This window comes from Sciurus carolinensis, chromosome 3 (assembly GCF_902686445.1).
Source record: "Sciurus carolinensis chromosome 3, mSciCar1.2, whole genome shotgun sequence".
Lineage (NCBI taxonomy): Eukaryota > Metazoa > Chordata > Mammalia > Rodentia > Sciuridae > Sciurus > Sciurus carolinensis.
The window spans coordinates 112,264,500-112,285,751 of record NC_062215.1 but is presented as its reverse complement, the minus strand read 5'-3'; the positions used below and the strand labels follow the sequence as shown (position 1 = coordinate 112,285,751).

The 21,252-nt window shown below is 35.0% G+C and overlaps 1 protein-coding gene across 5 annotated transcripts in view; it reads right to left on the bottom strand.

The window, feature by feature from the left end:
• Slc4a10 (solute carrier family 4 member 10) overlaps positions 1–21,252 on the bottom strand; it is a 132,507-nt gene that overhangs the window by 46,420 nt on the left and 64,835 nt on the right. For all 5 annotated transcript variants that reach the window (XM_047543946.1, XM_047543948.1, XM_047543947.1 and 2 more), the window contains 5 exons: positions 20,503–20,649; positions 14,498–14,598; positions 11,412–11,586; positions 10,688–10,821; positions 10,072–10,317 (listed from right to left, as the gene is read on the bottom strand). In XM_047543946.1, coding sequence (XP_047399902.1) covers positions 10,072–10,317; positions 10,688–10,821; positions 11,412–11,586; positions 14,498–14,598; positions 20,503–20,649 — 803 coding nt within the window. The remainder of the gene's footprint in view (positions 1–10,071; positions 10,318–10,687; positions 10,822–11,411; positions 11,587–14,497; positions 14,599–20,502; positions 20,650–21,252) is intronic.

The following is a 21,252-nucleotide window of genomic DNA, read 5'->3' as shown; positions in this document are numbered from 1 at the left end:
TTCTCAAGTGCATGATTTAAAAGAAAGTGAAAGGAGAAGCCACATAGGAATCTGAAGAAAGACATTTCAGGTCAAAAAAATAAAATATTCAATGTGCAGGCCCAGGGGCAGAAACACACCAAGGAGGTTGAGCAAGCAAGGAGACTGATGTGTTTGAAGCAGTGGGTAAAACAGGAGGGGGAGTAAAGAGGTGCCAGGGGACAGATGGGGCGGCAACCTGAAGATCACAGGAAGTGGCAGTGGGCTTTGAGAAGCAATGATATGATCTGTTCTGGGTTTTGAAAGAATGATTCTGTCTGCTTTGTAGAGGCCAGTCTTGAGAGGAACGCATAAAATTGGGGACAGCAGTTGGAAAACAATTGCAATAATCTAGACAAGAAACTATGGAGAAAGGTGGTTAAAAAAAAAGTGTCTGAATTCTGCATATTCTAAGCTATTAGAATCTTCTGTGTAATCTGGATGTGTGAGAGAAAGTAGTCAAGAATAAATCTGTATTTATTAGTCTGAAGTCTGAAGAGTTAAAACATGGAAAAGCCTGTGAGAGTTTTCTCTCAGAACTCCAAACATAAATAGGACTCAAATATAAGCATTTATTCAGCATATTCATTTGCTAGGTCTTCCACAATAAAATAACATGGATTTGGTGGCTTAAATGGCAGAAGCTTATTTTCTTAGAGTTCTAGAGACTTAGAAATCCAAGATCAAGGTGTTGACTGGGTTGGTTTGCTCTAAGGCCTTTCTCCTTAGTGTGCAGAAGGCTGCCTTCTTGTTGTGCCCTTTCATGGTCTTTTCTCTGTGCATAAACATCTATAGGGTCTCTTGGTAAGTCCAAATTTCCTCTCCTTATAATAAGACCAGTCAGATTGGATTAAGACATCACCCCTGTTAACTGATTTAACATTATTTAAATTTCTTTGAAAGCCCTATATCCAAATATAGCCACATTCTGAGGTACTGAGGGTCAGGGCTTTGACATAAAAATAGGGGGTGGGAGCATAATCCATCCCCTAATACTTAGTTATATGACTTCAGGGTGGGTAGGAACATCCCTGCTGTCCCTAAACCTCTGCTTTTATAATTGAAAAGAAAATTCTACCATGGGCTATTTACTTATTTAGATATCACAATGCAAAAATTTTGTAAGAAATAAAAGTAGCCTCGTAGTCAATTCTAGAGAAAGTTCTGATAGACTGTGAAGACTCCAGGTACCTATGTAATGAAGGAATGAGTGACATAATGAGGTGAATAGAAGAGAACTGGCCTGGATACAAACTTCATTGGTACTGGCAATAACCACTCATTTATAGAACATATTTTGTGACACTTCACATGATATTTGAACAGTCTTGCAGAGAAAATATTAATAATTTAGTGATTGGAATATAAGAAATGTTTTGATTACAACTGAGAGCTATAAAATAAATTTCTTCCTTTTCCAGAGTCGTACATACACTTCTCTTGATATTTTCCTGTATGTTATAACAAATATAAAACACATAAACTTGTATTATCAAGGATACAATAACCTACATTACCAAAAATGGCATGTATAAATAGGAAAAATTTAAGCTACCTGCATTTGACTGATTCTATAAATATCTAGTAACTATAGTGTTCAGAGCAATTAGCATATTAATTTCCAGAGTTAAATGGAAATGTTTCTTCCACTAATAGAAGTTATTGAAATGTCTCCAAGCATTACTAATACTGACAAGTATGTAGTTGTAACACTTAAAACAACCAGCAAAGCTAAGATAAATGTATGAATAATGCATCCACATTTTCCATGAACAAGAAAAATTTGCTTGAAATGTCCCAGTAGGAATGGCAGTTACTCTGAATGAAATTATCAAATTATGTGCACAGTACCATTATTGACATTATATTAATTTCATAAAGAATCTGTGGCAATTTGCTCAACCAACAGGTAAGATAAAACAGTGATAGAAAAAGATCATGCCATCTAATTAGAAAAAGCATTACATTGAAAAACTGAGTTCTACCCTTCTACTATTCTTCATTTGATTATCATTAAATCATAAGTCATTAAACTTGCTCCATAAAAAAGACCTTATATGCTCCATATTATTTCAGTAAATATAAAGAAAAATAATCAGAAAAACTTTGAAAATAAAAAGTGCTGTTATCTTTGAACTTAAAATATTAGTGAGGTCTGAACTTATTTTAACTGATACTTTATAAATAAAAGCTAGATAGTTAGAAAAGCAATAGTTCATAACTTTTTATAACTATATATTTCTATCTAATCTGCCAACTAGCTATAGGCTTTCATTATTTGTTCTGTTTTTTCATTTACAATGAGTTTTAAGGATATAAAAATCCAGTGAAATTGTTATATGAACATTTCTATTACAAATACTTGCTTTTAAAAAAAACTGTATTGCCAATTTAAATTGCTTTCCTATTTAAATTGCATTTGGAGTTGAGAAACAGTGCTTTAAAAGAAATTTAAAAATTTTAGCATTTGGATGAAATATTTAAAAGTTAGATAAACTCACAAAGTATGCCCCAATGTGTCTCAGAAAGGCAAGGATAAGGAGTACAATTTTTTTCAGTAATGCCCAAAGACATATATATTAAACAAACTTTTCCTGAAAAATAAAGGCAAAAAAAGGTCCTATAACCTATTTTATCAGCTCATTGAATTACCACTTTTTCTATTTTACATACTTTGACTTCATCTTGCATGAAAGGTTCATTCAAGGATGATGTGATAATACTCCCTATGCAGGACTCAGGTACTCTTTCAGTAGACAGCCATTGCCAAAGATGGCTAAATACTGGATCAGTTACAAATCAGGTCTTGAGTACCCATCCTAGGAGTTGAAACTACACAATTCACTAGCTAGAGTTTTATATCCTTTTTTGGCAGGAGCAGGTTTATCATAGTCAATCCACATTATATTGATTACCTTTAATTTGATCAGTACGTTACTGTAATAGTGATTAACAAGTCAGTAATTAGGCCAATAGAAATGCATTTCTGACATTCAGCAGAGCCTCATTGTTGGTTGGGATGTGGCTATAGAGCCACAGGGTTTTCAGGGGCTTTTTCTGGAGTGCAGCCTCTCTGCTTTAACATTAGCTACATTTCTGTTCAGAGCATCAGCTGCCCATGACTAAAATACACATATTCCCACAGTGTCTGTGCTGAGGTGTTTTGATGTGAATGAAAATATTATTCCTTTTCATTTTAAATATTTCAGAATATATCCTGAAATCTGGGTCAATTCAGGAAGCAAAGAGAAATTGGGTCAGTACTTCATAGACTGTGAACTCTGAGAACAGTCATCACATCTCACCAAAATATGGCTCTATATTTTAGCCATTCAGTACATCTTTATGGAATAAATCAGGAAATCACTGATATCTGCTTGGCATTCACCTTTCAACATTGGATGTTCATGTAAATTGCTGCCTTTTTGTTGATATTTGACAAGGATAAAAATAATGGTAGGTAATTGTATTTAAGATCTATAATGCAAAACTATACTTATAGAAAAGGAAAATAGTAACCAAAAGTGTATATGAAGAGTAAATTTGACAAAGGTTACCAGTGTCCTACTTCTCTGGAAGTGGAAAGATAAAAAGACATTAATTCTGTCCATGAAAAACACATAATCCATTAGGGACAGTGAGACTGAAACAGTTAGTATAAACTACTCTGCTGGATACACTGCTACTAGAAACAAGATTTGTCATTAAAATAAGAATTGAGTTCATGCAAAAGTTAATGCAAAAGAATGCAACTAGACTCCTATCCCTCATCATATGCAAAAATCAACTCAAAATGGACTAAAGACTTAAATATCCAACCTGAAACTATGAAACTCCCAGAAGAAAACAGGAGAAATGCTTCAGGGCATTGAAATGGGCAACAATGTTTTGTTTAAGACCCCCAAAGCACAGGAAATGAAAGCAAAAATACACAAATGAGATTCATTGATCTGAAAAGCTTCTGTGCGGCAAAAGAAACAATCAACAGAGTGAAGAGACAACCTATATAATAGGAGAAAATGTGTGCAAACTACCCATCTGACAAGGTGTTAATACCAGGATATGTAAAGAACTCAAACAACTCAATAGGAAAACAAACACATATCCAATTAAAAATGCACAATAGATCTAAATAGATTTTTTTTTCAAAGAAGACAATACAAATGGCAATAGATATAAGAAAAGTGCTCAGCAGCATACATCCTCAGGGAAATGCAAACCAAAACCAAAATGAGATGTTACCTCACTGCAGTAAGAATGGCTATTATCAAACTAAAGGTAATAATTGATGTGAAGAGAAAGGAACCCTTGCATAAAGTAGGTAGGAGGGTAAATTAGTACAGATGTGGTAGGAAACAATATGGAGGTTCTTTGAAAAATTAAAAATATGAGTACCATATTGATCCAGCAATCCCACCACTGGCTATATATCCAAAAGAAATGAAACCAGTCTATCAAAAAGACACCTGCACTGCCATGATTATTACAGCATGATTCACAATAGCCAAGACATGAAACAACTTAAGTGTCCATAAACTGATGAATGAATAAAGAAAATGTGGTACGAATACACAACAGAATATTATTCAGCCACAAAAGAGAAAGTCATCTGTGACAACAGGAATGGATCTGGAGGTCATTATGTTAAGTGAAATAAACCAGACATGGGAAGACAAGTACTGCCTGATCTCACTCTTATGTGGAATCTAAAAAAGTTGATGTCAAGAAAGTGGAGAGTAGATTAGTGTTACCAGAAGCTGGGTAGAGTGTGTGTGTGAGTGGGGAGAGATGGCAAAATGTTGATTAATGCATACTAAATCATAATTAGATAGGAGCAAGAAGTGCTGAAGTTCTATCATGAATGTAGTGGGTTATTATAGGTTTACTCAGTGTACTCATTAATTTGATTTTAAGCCATCAGATAATCTACTTTCTTAAAGTCAGCTTTTTGGAGGGGAAGAACTTTATGTCAATGTGCATATCAATTTTAAGAAGCACTTTCAGAAATGTAAAAATACAAACAAACACGTTCAAATCATATATACTAAATATTTTGCAGGTAGAGAATGTAAAGGTGCATAGAGTAGTCCTGGACCAGCCATTACGGGGATCAAACTAGTGGAGCACAGACATCACTCAAACACATAAAGATATAATTATAAATTATTCTGCAAACAATTCTGGATTAATTTAGTTGATACACATCTAAAAAATGTGATTTTAGAACATTGAAGTGCAGAAGTTACCCTAAATGTGTTTTGTGCTTTATTTTTTGACTTTTATTTTTCAAGTCCTAAAAGGTCCATGAGCTATGAAAACTTCTCTTTCATGTTCTTTCTTCCCCAATCCCTGATCAGTTTTTGAAGTGCTACATGTTGTAGACCTTCTTCACTGGGTTCTCCCAGATGATTTTTTCCATCATGTTGGCACCTTGTCCAAATTTCCAATCAGAACTAATTTTCTGATCCAGATTTATACATCTTTATTTCATATTAAGATTCTCATAATGTGTCAAGTTTATTCAAAATTTCTAGATGATATCTTTAAGAGTAGTGCTAAAGATAATGTAACCAAGCACAATTGTCTTTACTTGTCCAACATGACAGGCCAGATTTTATCAATTATTTTGCAACATGATCAGATAATCAGTATGTTTAAGCATCATCTGACCATGTCTATAGTATTATGCTAGCACTATGGGGGATAAAATTGTTACATGTTTTATACTTTACCGGAGACTCAAATCTAGTTGGAAATGAGAAAAAGAATATTGAATATCATCATTTATTTAAAACAGATCACTGTCCTGGATTACATAGAGGGCTAAAGAAAGTGTTGAAGAAAAAAAGAGAGAAAAAATAGCTTTATCACATAGTAGTGAGATCACTCCTTTGACATATTGATAATTGTTATATTTTATTTAATTCCAATCTACATATATATGGGAAACTAGAGTAATAGACCCTGCACTTTGCTTTGACCCAACAGTTTGCAAAGCATCCATACATCCTTAATCTTTCTTTAGCCATATTTGAGAACTTTAGATTATTATTATACATTGAAGGAACATTTCATCTTACACAAGCAGAACATTTTATTCTATTTTTTCCATTTCTGAAAAAAATCAAAGCAACCAGGAAAAATTATTCCCTTAAACTCATTACTTATTTCTAACTTGACATATTCAGTTTGATCGTCTGGTGTAATATATATATTCTCAAAACTAAATAGATTATCTTGACACTTGCTTTTGGCACAATGAAAAGAAAGTGTGTATCTTCAAATGTAAGGTCTACATATTACCACTTTATGAGGTTAAGATGCCAGAGGAACTAGAAAAAATTTTTTTACACAAATCAAAGACATTTCGTTATTTGATAGGTAAACTATGAATTTAAGGAAATCTGAATATAGCAGGCTCATTTACAAAGAATATCTGAAATGTTGATCCTGAACTTTTTTCCCAATGTCTTACACCTGAATAAAATGTATAGCTATTATAGCATAATACAATTACAGGTATATTCAGTTTACAAAAATTACAATCTCAGATATAGTATGTCCAGGCTATAACATTTTCTAAGAATTTTTTTCTAAAAAAACAACCTGTGAAAGTATGAGTCCAACAACATCTGAAGCAGAAAACTTTAGATAGGCATTAGGATAACGGCACTTAAAATTGATTAATATGAAAACTGTAATTGTTGAAGTGGCAACAAGAACAAGAAAGCAACTACAAATGTCATATGGACTTCATGAAACAGATTAAATATTTTGTGCAAGTATGCAAAACATTAAAATGCTGTTATGAGCAATGACTTCTATATTTTATTTAATGCACATAACTAGAAGTATACTAATAAATATCTGTAAACATAACACAAAAGATTGATTTTGCTTCTCCAGAAAGCAAATAATGGCAATACCCTGATCAGATGCATGTACACAATATGGAAATCTGTCCAGTCCATAACATGAATTGTTAATGGTACATGTGTGACATCATTCTTAACTGGAGGCAAGGCAGTCACAGTGTAAAAACCAAAGTAAGGAACCAATGCAGTGAGGGTATCTGATCAGCACCACATTCCCCAGGGAGACTGTTATTCTATTTCTGCTACAAACATTTCAGGTGCCAGATGACAAGAAAACCTCACTGCCCCTCAGGTTTATCCATTCTCTCCACTCTACCTCCCTAACTTTGATGGAGAGGGACAATGGGATGCAGATCAGCACCCATTCATGCTCAGCCTTCAAATAATTAGGTTTCAGATGATCCAAGTAAAGATCCCTTTTAAAAAGCAGAGATGGAAATAACATGGATAACGTAGGAGCCCACACCACTCCTCTTCTGAATATCAGGATTGGCAGGGACTACAGACACATAAAGCTATTTTGCATCTCAGAATATTCTCTGAACATTTGTTTTATTTAACCCCACTATTTTTCTGGATCTTACCCCTTTTGATGCAGAAGTTATAAGTGTCTCAAAAAGAACATTTTGGAAGGTTTCACCCATGTTTATCCACTCTCTCTCCATCATCTCTCTTTCTTTCTGTTTTTCAAGCATGCATAACTCTTCTATCACAAAGTTTCCTTCTGGGATCACATTGTCCTTCCCAGAAGGCATTCTATTTCTCACTTTATTTGACACCAAAATGTCCTATGCATGCTTTCTTTACTTCCTAATCCCTCTGTGTTTTGTTGTTATTCTTGTTGTTTTAGTACTGGGAATTTAACCCAGGGGCACTTAACCATTGAGCTACATCCCCAGTCCTTTCTGTTTTTTTGTTTTATTTTGAGACAGCATCCCACTAAAGTTGCTTAGGACTTCACTAGTTTGCTGAGGCTGGCCTTGAACTTGTGATCCTCCTGTCTCAGCCTCCCAAGCCATTGGCAATACAGGCGTGTGCCAGCATATCCAGCTCTACCTAATCCCTTCTTAATTTTTTCTTAAAACTGCCTTCTTGTTCTGCCTCTTCTCTTAGTACAGTTCTGTTTCTTAAAGTTAACAATGATCTCCTTTCAGATCCTTTTCCTTATTCTATTTAATCTCCGTGCCACTGTCCTATCTGAATATTTCTTCATCCATTCTTGTCTCTTACCTTCTACAACCTGACCTCACCCATGTTTTTCTCCTTATCTGACACTTCTGATCCTCTTTTGTTTTTTAATCTATTAGTTTGCAATTTTTTTCATTCTTTTTCACTCAAGCTGTGAATATTACCCGGGGCTCAATCCTCCTTCTTTTCTAGTCTTCTTCCTTTCTAGATCAGGGAATATTAAACTGCATCCCTCAGTCTGACAGAACAGCCAGAAGGATAGGTAACTGGGGCCTTTCCACTTCTTCAAACAAAATCACTATGCTTTTACCTATTTTATTTGTTCTACATCATTACTTTTGTAGTACCAATTTGTTCAATTTTAGGGTTGGTGTACTAAATTATGTCAAAGTAAAAAAACCTGGAAGTTGTTTTATGTTTTACCACTATCCATCTGGTTTCAGACAAATATGGCTTTAGTGAATCTCTAGAATCTATGTCCCCTGTGTGAACCACTTTCCTTCCCTATTCCTCAGCCCTTTCTAACCACTACTAATTTTTTTATTCTAAGTACTTCCTTCAAAAAGGCTTCTCTGAACCCCAAATTTGGGTGAGCTACTCTTCTGATGTAGTACCTCAGCATTCTGCACCAACGTCTTAACACAGCACTCATTTTATTATGTTATCTGTCTCTGTTGCCTTGTAAACTGGAAACTCCTTCAGAACAGAATATCATTTTTCATGACTTTTCTAGCACCTAGCATAGTGCCTGTCATGTAGCAGGTTGGAATAAGTTCCACCAGAAATAATTATCTATCCCAATAAAAATATCCAAATTCAGGTACACTACTACCATTTCAAGTAAAGATAAATGAAAAAGCATGTATCGGTGTTATCCCTGGTTCTGGTTAAACTGCTCTTACAATCTGCCTCTTCTTGAGTTCTCAGACACCTACTCTTATTACCTTCTTAACACTATTCACACTACTCTATTTATTTTTATTGGGAGTTATTTTACATTTCCCCTCTGATTTTTTTTTCCAAAAATAGGGATGCATTGTTTAAGCTATCTCTAAAAAACAAGAAAAGGTTGAAGACCCATGTTATTTTCAACACTATAACATTAGATCATTCTTAACAAAATCATAACATTCAATCATTCTAGTGCAATTTCAACTACTAATAGTAAATAAAGATTCAAGGGACTTGCAGCCACATCTAAGCAGTTTAAAGGAAAAGCACAGCAGTTGATGTAGAAGTTGTAAGTATCTCAAAAAGAACATATTGCTTCAAATATTTGCTGTATACAAATCTATATATAAATGCAACCAAAAAATTCTAAAATTAAATAAAAGAGTTATTTAATGGCCACATATACTCTGCAGAAACAGCCTGAGAAATTTACAACTACTGGTATAACAAAACTAGGAAGAGCAAGAGGTCCAATCTCATCTTTAGTCCTCAACTGTAATATCAACTTCAGTAATTCCTGAGTATTTCTATCATAAAAACCATATATTGCAATATTTCAGTTCAGTGATTTTCACTTACATTTTTATCATACTTTCAAACATCAACCTAACACAAATTCAGTGAGTTTCTCTTACCTCATTGCTTTACATCTGAAATCTTATATTTTCATTACTATGTTTCTTTGGGTTATAATACATTGACAAGAACTTCAAAAAAACCAAAACAACATATTTTGCAAAAGCAAAAGCAAAGTAAATTAAAATTGACTTGGTTTATTATCCACTTATTTTAGGGACTACCTGACAAATAGAACTTTCAAAAGATATTCTTGGCAGAGATGGTACAATAAGAACTCAAGAATCAGATGAGTGGCTGATTAACTGACTTTTAGAATCCTATTTAACTCTGAAAGTCCAGGATAGGTCATTAATCAATTTAAGGCATAGACTCTGCTGAGTAAGTTCCTCATGTTTATTATAACAATGGCAATATCTGCGAAAAGAAAAGCCCCACAGATTAACAGGGCAAATGTACTTACGCATATTGTGTCAGCAGTTCCAAATCATTATGCATGTTGATTGGATATGCTTCACTGAGTTCAAACAGCTTCTCTAGAGCCTCATAAATGAAAATGATGCAAATCAGAGAAGCAAAAGCTTCTTCAGTAAACCGGGTGATATAGCAGACGAGGGAACTGGCATCAGTGGCCACAAGTATGATACAGAGTGTTGCAGTCCAAAGTCCAATACTAGCTCTTAAAGATAAGTACGATAGCCCATATTCTCTAAGAGGAGCAAAAGGAAAGAACAGTGGGAAGAAGGTCATTTTACAACCTGCCACCATTTTAAATAAGTGTAAATAAGCCTAATATCCCCAGTATTGAAACTCAAGACTTAGTCTAAAAGGAATATCTCAGGGACGAAACTAAAAGGTTCTCAGTGCTTAGAACTGAATCTTAGTTTTTATTAACATTACATAACAATATGCACAAGGCTTTTACTTTCCCTCTGTTTCCACTGAGACAGAAATGACAAACTGAATCAACTCAGCTACTTCCAACTCTCCCAACAGACCTTCAAAACTGATGTTAGGAGAAGAGTAAACACAGTAAAGGAAAAGAAAGGGACTAAGGGCCAAGAGTACATAACACTTACTTGCAAAATTTAAACAGAATCTTTTCAAACACCAAAACTGGTCCTGTACTGCCTAATATGGTAAGAGGCTGTCCACCAAAGAGAGAATAGGCTATCCCGGTCATAGATGCTCCAAAGAGAGATTCGATTGCACTCTGTATAGAGATATAAATGTTTCCATTACCTAAGCTGTACAGGCAGCCATTGATACTAGTTAGGGAAAGTTTAAAATACACAGGTTCATTCTTTTCTTCTTCACTATGAGAAACCTGGCAACTCTGGACAGAATGTAGGATAGAGGTAGGAGAAAGGGCTAAGAGGGGCAAAAATGAATGGTAACAAATGGGAGGAGTTCTCTCTACCTTTCTGCTTCACTTTCCTGTTGACTCACAAAAAGTTTAAACATATTCAGAAATAGTATCTGGACAGAAACATGGCTCAGGTATATTAGAAATGGATTTCTTGTGAGATAAGAACCAGAGCCTAAAACTGGCCTGCTTTTGGGGGACAGGGATCCAGGAATCAGTCAGAAATCTCATGTAGGACTCAGAATTAGCTGTTCTGAGATACACTGTTCCCAGTTTACCAGTTCCACTCCTCGTCCAGAAAATTTATAGGAGTTTTATCAGCCACACCACACATTAAATCTCTTTTTATGAAGGAATTCAAAATTACAGGCTCACAACTTACTATAAATCTTAAAAACAGATCAAGTTTCAAAGTTCAGAGAAAACATAATACATACTATACGACCTTCAGTCGCTTCTCCCAGCAGTCCTCCGAACGTGATGACAGGAGACATACAGGCGCAGTAGAGAAACAGAAAAGATGCTAAGCACTGCAGGCTGAAAGCATCTCTGAAGTCACTCCAGAAGAATGGAGCTTTTCTTTTGATATCTAAGATAAGTCCCCCAAAAATCCTAAGACATGGGGGGAAACATAATAGTGAAACCCAAATATAAAAACAAATATAGAAATGCTCACTTGCTTTGTTGCCAGGTCACAGTATACGTTTTCCATCAGCAGAGATGAGACCCACATTAGCCTGCTACATTGTATTATCATGATCTACAGGAATGACTGTGCACCACTATGTTATCTCAATCCCTAACCAAATATTGTGTCAACAACTAAAAATCCAAGACTCTCTCAAGGTTATTCATCAATCAACATTCAAATAATGGGATTCAAGGATTACTCTAATCTCTGTTCCATTTCTATAACAACCTACTCCCTCTATAAACTCAGGCCTACCACTTTCAATCATTGGCAGTAGTTTTAATTGCTTACATTTTACTTAGCATAACAGAAATGAAGGGAGGGTTAACTGACTTTTGTACACACCAGTACTGAAAATCACCCTAGAAAGAAAAATGCAGTGTTTAACCATGGTTCCACTTACCTAGTCTCTGAAAAAAAAAAAAAAAAAAAAAAAAAAAAAAGCCCATCACTACATAATATTCCAAACAGACAGCTAAATAGCTTTATGCATAACAGTGATACTTAGTAGAGACAGATAGGTTTGAGGGCTGTTGATATTTTTAGGAAACTAAGGGGCAAATTGATAATAACTGAAGTGGATAAATGTAATTTTGATCCACTATTGCCTGAACATATCCTAGCATCTATCAAGATCCTAGTTGGTATAATTCACTTATTACAAATATACCTCAAAGCCACACTGAAACAATTAAAAGAAAATTTGTTGGTGAGGAGACTATTAAATTATGAAATGATGCTTAAAGTCTGAGAATTACATTTTTTACTCTATTAGGAATGAGAACATTAATAAACAGGTATTTTCATTCTTGGAAATTTAATAATGATATTCAGACTTAACACCTGACTGCTGAAAGGTCTGTGTGCTCCATGGAATAAAGATGTGATAGTAAAACTGGGTAAAACCACATTGAAGTTCCAACATGAAAGTTTATGGTGAAAAACCTCATTATATTCCAAAGTTATGTCAGTATGCTAAATATACTTGAATCATACAAAAATGTCAAACATTTGTTTTTCATTTTATGAATAGGATTCTTCATTTGGCAGTCTTAGAATGATCTCAAAAGTAATTGTTCTCTTGAGAAGTAAACTCTAGTTGGCCTTGGAAGATGTATATATTCAGAATAAATGAAAATTTGACTATTATTTTAACTTCCCTGATCTGTTGTAGACAAATAGTTTCATATTAATAACTAGTTTATCATTAGGTGAGCCTAGAAACACTGTTTTCCTAGTGATTGCTTCCATCGGGAGAGGGTTGAGAAGAATAAAGTTTTAAATGAAAGAAAAAAGGACAATGGAAACTCCTAGAAGTTTGCAGATAACCTGTGAAATTTACACACATACAAAGTTCACCTTAGGTTCCTCTACCTGTGTTTGTCAAAATATCTGCATATTTAATTTTGAGTAGTTTTTTTTATTTTTGAATAATTTGTTACTTTGTCAAGTCACAATTCAAACAGTTCTCTAGTAGCCTATGCATTCATTTATGATTTATATCCCATCTAATCCCAAAGAGTTTGAGATGGTTATGAACTATTAATTAGTAATTAATATTTATAGTTTTGACAGCACTTTTTATTAGACCATTGCTTTCTAATTAATTACTTATTAGAGCATACATTAGTCTGAATAGCTGTTAAATAACTGTGTAATAAATGTGCTTTTAGCATTAAAAATCTAAATCCAGAAGTGGGAATTCATTACAGAGAACAGTGCAAGAGCAGCCCAGATGTGCACCAGCAACTCCAGGAGAGCAGATGAGTAATGGATACTTCAAGTCATGTCAGCAACAGAATCTGTGGAAGAACTCTGGAGAAGCGAAGATACCGGATATTGGTGACCTGGGAGGATTTAGGAAGCAGTAAGGAAAAGTGAACTCGAAAAAAAATCTAAGCTATGTGGCATGTTACACCTGAGAGAGAAAGAAAAAAATACCACCAAAAATAAAAAAAAAACTGCATTTGAAAGTATGAAAGCAAACAGTGAAGGGAAAAGGAAAAAACTGACCATTTCAAATTAGGCATCAAGCCTGAAGAAGATGTTAAAGGACACTTCCTCAGAGACAAAACACAGATGAAGGGAAAGAACACAGGAGAATTAAGATGCACAGAGTCGTCAGCAACTGGAAAGTCAGCTTAAAGGACACTGCAAGCAGTACAGGGAATGGCCTTGAAGGGAGGGGGTATCAATCCTGCAGGGCCTTTGCAATTGCCTTTAATTATAGTGGAGGCTGTACACACAAATTCCCTGAAGACAGACCCACCCAAGGGTTTCTGATTTTCTGCTCACACATTGCTTGGAGAGAGACAAGCTGTCAAAAAAACATAAAGCACCATTTTATGAAATAAATTGAAGCTTTCATCTCTTCAAAGATGTGTGATTAGAAAAATAAATCATATAGCTCTTTCAAATCACAGCCATAAAAATAACAAGTACCATTATATACATCCTGCTTGCATTTAATGAGATAAGGTCTACAAGACTGAATTATTGGTATTTAGTTTCATTTCCATTTTGAACTTGAAGCTTTCAACAAGCTCTTTTGGAAGAGTCAATTGACAGTTTTCTTATTCATTCACAGGAACTGTGAATGCATATGCACAGCCAAATGAAAGATTAGGTAAGATAAAATGGGATGATGTATCCACTGATTTAACACTAATGACAATCATTAGTAACTTCAGAGAAATCAAACTAATTGACATTTTCACCCCCAAATGGTATTAAAAGTATAAAATAAATTAGATCTCAAAATAACAATTCCTGACAGACAAGAATGATCAGTCATTTGATCCTTGAAGTCCCATACAAGTGACTTTCACTCACCTTCCAGTTCTCTGGAGTTCAGGTCCACTATGTCCCCCGTGGGGCTCAGGTTCCCCATGAGCTGCTGTTCCATTTGGTACAGCAGGAATCTTCCGCTTCTCCTGCAGGAAGTTTTTGTTTTTGTTGTTTTGTTTTGTTTGCAGGTCTTAATCGCAAATAACAATCAATTTTTTTTTCCCTTGAAGCAATAAGCAGAGTGGCTAAGAACACAGGTTGTGTGACTTACAGTCTGCTTGAACTCTGAGACGTTATCTACCTCCTAAAGATTTAGTTCCCTCCTCCATTTACTGGCGGTAATGATACCTATCTTATAGTATCACCAAGAGAATTAAATGAAGTAATGCACATTTATTTATTCTTTCCACTAACATATATTGCATGGCTAGTGTGTGCCATTCATTGTTATAGATGCTAGAGTTGCAAAGGCAAGCAAGAAAAGACTTCCTAAGAGCTGTGGATATGGTTCAGAGGTAAAGCACTCAACTCCCATGCCCTTTTTCCTGGGTTTGATCCCCAGACCACAACAAGAGAGAAGGAGAAAGAGAGAAAAGGAGGAGGAGGAGATAGAGGAAGCAGATGAAGAAAAAAGGAAAAGAAAAAAGAAAAATAATTCTATTGAGTATACAATAAAAACTTGTAACATCAGGTAAACATAGGTGCTATGAAGAAAAATTAAATACTGGAAAAAGAGAGATGGGTTGAAGGATTGGCTAGAGTGAGAAGGTATTAGGATGCTGATGTTTTATGCATGGCTTAGTTTGTTCAATAAACACTATTATTCATTAATTTTAAAGTGTATTTCCCTCCTTAATTCCAGCTAATATCTCTGTACCCAAGGAATAATTGATAAGGTTTTCTTACTCATAGACCCAAATATTATTATGAAAGAAACCATCTAATTGAACCAGTGACAAATTAATGGAAGTTTATGAGTTATTTTCCCTTAGATTTATTCCACCCACTTTTGTCAGTGAGATTTTTTTTAAAAACTGGAAAGCCCTATACACAGTCCCACCACTTAGAGAACACCAATGAGTTCAAAAGCACTTGAAAGGAGAGTTAAAAAAAAAGTGGTACAATTAAAAATTGTACTTGACTGCCATTCCAAAATAGAATAAGTATAAATGTGAAGCACAAAAGTGACTCATCAACTGGTCTTATGTGCAATGGGAAATTTAGTTAGAATGGTACATGTTTAAAACATGAGAAAAACAGATTTTGTAATGAGCACAATAGAGAACAGTTCATTGCTTAACATTTTTACAATTTCCCTGGGCATATGGATAGATACAATGAGACTGAAGTATGAATATAAAATATCCATCAAATGATGAAACTGTCTTCACAGGTAAATAGGATACATTTAAGATTGGTAAGTTAAAAGTATGTTGTATAAGAATAAAAAAGATGTAATACAGAACAAAGGGATGTAAGAGTGGCCCTCAAGATCAACTTGCTGGGTGGGGGGAAGGGAAAAAATAACAGAATGAATCAAACAACATTACCCTATGTAAATTTATGATTACACAAATGGTATGCCTTTACTCCATGTACAAACAGAGAAACAACATGTATCCCATTTGTTTATAATAAAAAAAAAAGATCAACTTGCTAATTACCTAGGGAAATTTTCCATAGTTCCCCCAATATTAGAAAGCAAGTGATAATATTTGATCTGGGAAAATTATCCCTTCTGGATAATTTAACTCATTGTTTTGCAGTTTTTAAAATTCCAAACATTGATAAAAATAAATGATAGATCATGAAAGATATTAACCATTCTAAAGTACATGTTTCTTCAAAGAGAAGGAAAATGGCATTTGAAAAAATATAATGTTGTATGGATAACACCCATACTTATTCTGAAGGAAATATAGAAAATGTGCTATGGTCTGAAACAGAAGTATTCTGATATTTCAAAAACATGCTAGGCCCTTGGAATATACCAGTGGACAAACTGGGCCTGTGGAGCTTACATTCTAATGGACAGGCAGATAATATACAATTAAATAAGTAAATTAATTCTACTGTGTTTTAGAAAGAGTAAGAGCTATGAAGGAAGAAACATGTGACAGAGTTGGAGGGGCGCCTGGTGTGTGTGATGGGTAGGTGGGAAGTTGGTTATAACAAGTAGAGGAGTCAGGCAAGCTCGGTAGAAAAGTCTCATTTGAGAAGAACTTGAGGGAGGTACTTGAGGGAGGTATCGCATTAGTCATGAGATAACTGGGGGATATCCAGAAAAGAAGAACAGCCAATGGGGCAGTCATAATGGGGAGAGAGGCTGGAGAGCTTGAAGAACAGAAGCCAGGAGGTCTTATTGGTTGAGAGGAGTGAGAAAAGATGGAAGTGTCTGACAGACGTCTCCAATACAAAGGAAGGCCAGATATTGTGGAATACTGGCCATTGAAAGTGAAATGAACATTTGAGGAAAGGAGTGGTATAACAGAACTTAAGTTACTTTGGCTGCTATGTCAAGAACAGATTCTAGGAGCCCAGGGTAGAAACAAAGAGCCAACCAGTTAGGAGGTTACTTTGGTAATCCAGGAGAAAGATGATGGCAAGTTGAACCAGGGTGGTGGCAATGGTAATAGTGAGAAATGACATTATTACAGATAAATGTTGAAGGTTAAGGCAACAGAATTTCCTGACAGAATAGAAGTCAGGTATAAGAAAAAAAGAGTAGATGATTTTAGCCTGATTAATGATAAGGATATAATTAGCAGTTAATCAAGGTGGGGAGGTGTCAATGCAACATGTTTTGAGAAAAGATCAGTGGTTTTTATATATTTCAGGAAGTATTCTATGGTTTTTTACTGAAATCATAAAGATGTATGTGATATAAAAATGAGACAACAGACAAAATCAGTTCAAACTTTCAACATGTTAACCTGTAGATATCGAAAAGACACTGAAATGGAGACACATGATAGGTAGTTGGATAAATAACACTCAAGTGTAGGGTGGGAAATGAACTTCGGAAAAGTTTAAGCTCTAAGATTGGATTATATCATCAAGAGAATGAGTGTAGATAGAGAAGATGATCAAAGTCTGAGCCTTAGGTCATTTCAACATAAAGAAATTAGAAGCAGCAGCAGCAAAGGGGACTAAGAAGGGGTGACCAATGGGATGGTAGGAAGCAAAGAGAGTGTGATGTTTGGGAAGTAAGCAAATCTGTCAAGAAAAATCATCATCAACTCTGTCAAATCCCGCTAATTGATAGGTTACATAAAATGCAGACTGAGAGTTGACCATGGGATTTAGCATTGTGGAGACTGTTGGTGACCATCATGTAAGCATTTTAGTGAAGTGGGAGAGGCAAGAGTCTTATTGGAGTAGATGTGAAGACAGACTTGGAGGAGAAGAATTGCAGGCAGGTGGTACAGAGAACTCTTCTGTGACATTCGTTGCAAAGGGAAACAAGAAATGTCACTGGCAGAGGTAGTAGTATCAGTAAAGTTTTTTAAGATTGGCAAGTTAATAGTTTATTGTATGCTAATAAAATGATGTAATACCAACAAATAATGAATGATGTAGAGGAGAAAGAGAATTGGTAATGTCCTTGAGTAGATGTGAAGAGATGGGATCTAGTGCACAAGTGGAAGGCTGACTTCAAATAGTTCATCAGGAGTAACATACAGGAAGGCAGCACATGTGGGTGCAGGTACTGGCAGACAGGTTAAATGTAATGGTGGAAGTCAATGGAAAATTCCTTCTTATTACCTTGAATTTCTTAGTAAAAAGCAAGTCATCATGTGAGAGTAATGGTCAAGAAAATATGCTGAAGGTTTGAGGAAAGAAGAACAGGCATGAAATCATCATGTAAAGATACAGATTGAACTTGAGAAGACCAGTATAATAAAAATGCAACATTAAGAGTCCTCTTGAGGTTGTGGTCATGAAATAATGTGAGAACAGTCAATGCAGTTATACATTTTCCTTCAGCTACAACTATACTGTGCAGGTACAAAGTAAAGATTCTGGCAGGGTTTTGATTTTGACAAGCAAGTACATGGCATGAAAATATCCAAAAGTTGAGGGTACATACAAGGGAATCATTATAGTTACTGACATAAAGTTCTAATGAATATTTCAGTGTTATTCTTTGAGGTGGCAGGTTATTCTTCTTTTAACTGAAAGGAAAAAGTATTAAAATGCTGTGATTTGCCCATTTTTAAAGAATAAAATCTACAGAAATTATTCCATCAGGGAAAATATTATTTGAAGGAGTATGAAGTCAGGGTGCTTAATATATGTTAATTAATATTACTTCACCTACTAAAAGAAAACACAGATTCATATTATCAATTAAATAAACACAACATGCATTTTAAAATATTAACATTGTAATGAAGCATTCAGAGTATTTCTGATTCATATAGTATTTTGCTGTCTAATGTTAGCCACTAACCACATGTCTATATGAATTTAAGTTAATTTAAATAACTTAAATTCTTCTTCAGTTCTTCAGTTGTAGGAATTACATTTTTAGTGCTCAATAGTGGCTTGGTAGCATTTAAAACATTTCCATCATTGCAGAAAGTTCTGTTGGGCAGCGCTTATACAGAACACCAGAAAATTAAGTAGTTCAAGGTCAGACAAATGCAAAATGACAGAATCCAGATACCTGCATTCTTAATTCAATGTTCTTTGAACTATTGCCTCTCAATACTCAGAATTCACTAATTAATTTGTATTTTCTCATACAAATAACGGCAAGTACACATCTCCCATTCTTAACTTGCCTCAAACATACCATTTCCCAAGAACAGGGTTTTTAAAAAACACTTGAATTCAACTTTAATGTTTGAGGAACTAACTGATGTTACAGTGACTTTTAAAGTCACATTTCCAATGCATTAATATTTGCACTGAATTTCTCCAAAAGATATCAATTAAAGAGTTTTTCTTATTAATTCAGAGAGCATATATCTTGCCTTTTCCAAATCATTAGTATAAAGATATGTATAACACAGAAAAAGCAAACCTTACAATTACTCCTTAAGAAACTGAAACTATGTAATAGCAGTTATAAAATCATAAAAAATGGTAATTATAAAGTAAACAGTCTTTAATAATTATAGAATGACTTTAGAATAAAAATATAGGCATAAAATATTAATATCTTTTCTTTAAATTGACAGTGAAATCAATGTGACCTTTTTACATATTCATTGTTGAGTGATACACCTGCTTATTTGCCCAATTCTGACTGACCAAGGACTGTGTCAGTCAGGACATCTGTCACTTCAACCAGAGCAGCAAGTCAGACCAGGCAGGACTACATAGACACACAAAAAAAGGCAAGGCAGAGTAAAAGGAAATGTTGAGGATATTTGAAAGGCTTGTCCCCTAGGAAACAGAGGTGGCAATATGAGGAGGGTGACTTGCAAACATTTGGCTACCACTCTCAACAGTCATGCCTGCAAGAAGAAAGTGACCCAAACAATAACAGTATCTGTGTGGAATGTATGATGGGTAAAATACACATTCAACTTTCATAGGCAGAAATTTTACAATTTTTACACCATGAATCCACACAAAAGTAATACAAACATTAAGAATTACAATAAAAAAATTATTTCCAATTTTCACTGTGACTAGTAGTAATAGGAAGTTTTCTGTATAAAATGATTAGGCCAGACCTTGGAATTTTCCTAATAATTGCCAAATTCAAAGTAATAAATCCAGAACACCAAAGGATGCTAGTAGGCTTTTTTAGAGGCCATATTTTACATTGTCATTAAAGTTTTAATTTTCCTCCAATGTAATATCCCTTTCCAGGAACGTGAGACTGTTTTATTTAGTGGCCTGTCATCAAAGTGCCAAATTTCTCAGGGACATGCAAGATTGTATCAAGAAAGACTTTGTAAATTCTTGCTTCAGCTATCTTAGAGCTAATAATTTAAATCATTTGAGGCTTTCTGAAGGATTATACTATTTTAGAACATGTCTCTAAAAGAAAACAAAATAATGACATTTTAAAGTGTATTTTCAAATATACGAACCTGTGAAGGAACATTCTTGGGAGGCTCTATTCGAATGCTGGGGTCCCATTCTCCAGGAGGGAGTACAGTAACCTGATCCAGAAATTCATCAATCCCTGATACCAAGTCATTGCGATCTTTAGCTTTGTAAGCAACATCATGAAATACCTATAGATGGAAACACCATTTACACTTTAAAAATTGTATAAAATATTAATGATTTCAGTGTTTTCATTTCTCAGGATCCCACATGTGATTCTAACCTTTTGAAGAAATGGGCAGCTCTCATCCTAATGTAAAATATTATACATTATTTTAGGAATCCACACAGATATCTATTTTTCTCTGGATGCCAGTATGAATGGTAAAATTTCTGGAGATGAGGCATAAGGAAAAGGAAAAGGAAGTTCATTGAACTGGAATTAATAATTTAAGCTACATAAAGGTTACTTATATGTGGGTAAGTCAAACTTGGTAGAGGAAGTTCTTGCTTAAAAATAGAGAATAAGGACCCCTGTGGTGGGAGGTGCCTTTCAAGGCTAGCTTCTCAGGCCAGACCACCCAGTGAGAGGTTTTCTACATAGAACCAGCCACAAGCCCCCGAACCAACGGAGAGCTTCGATCCGCAAGCAGCCTCTGGGATCAGGGCAGGGCAGCCAGAGACCTCTTCAGGCGGCTCTGCCCACTCCGGCTGCAGGCTCTCTTCACAGGGCGATCCAAGATGGCAGCCTACAGGGTGACTGCACCCCCAGTGGCTCCAGAACCCAGGAG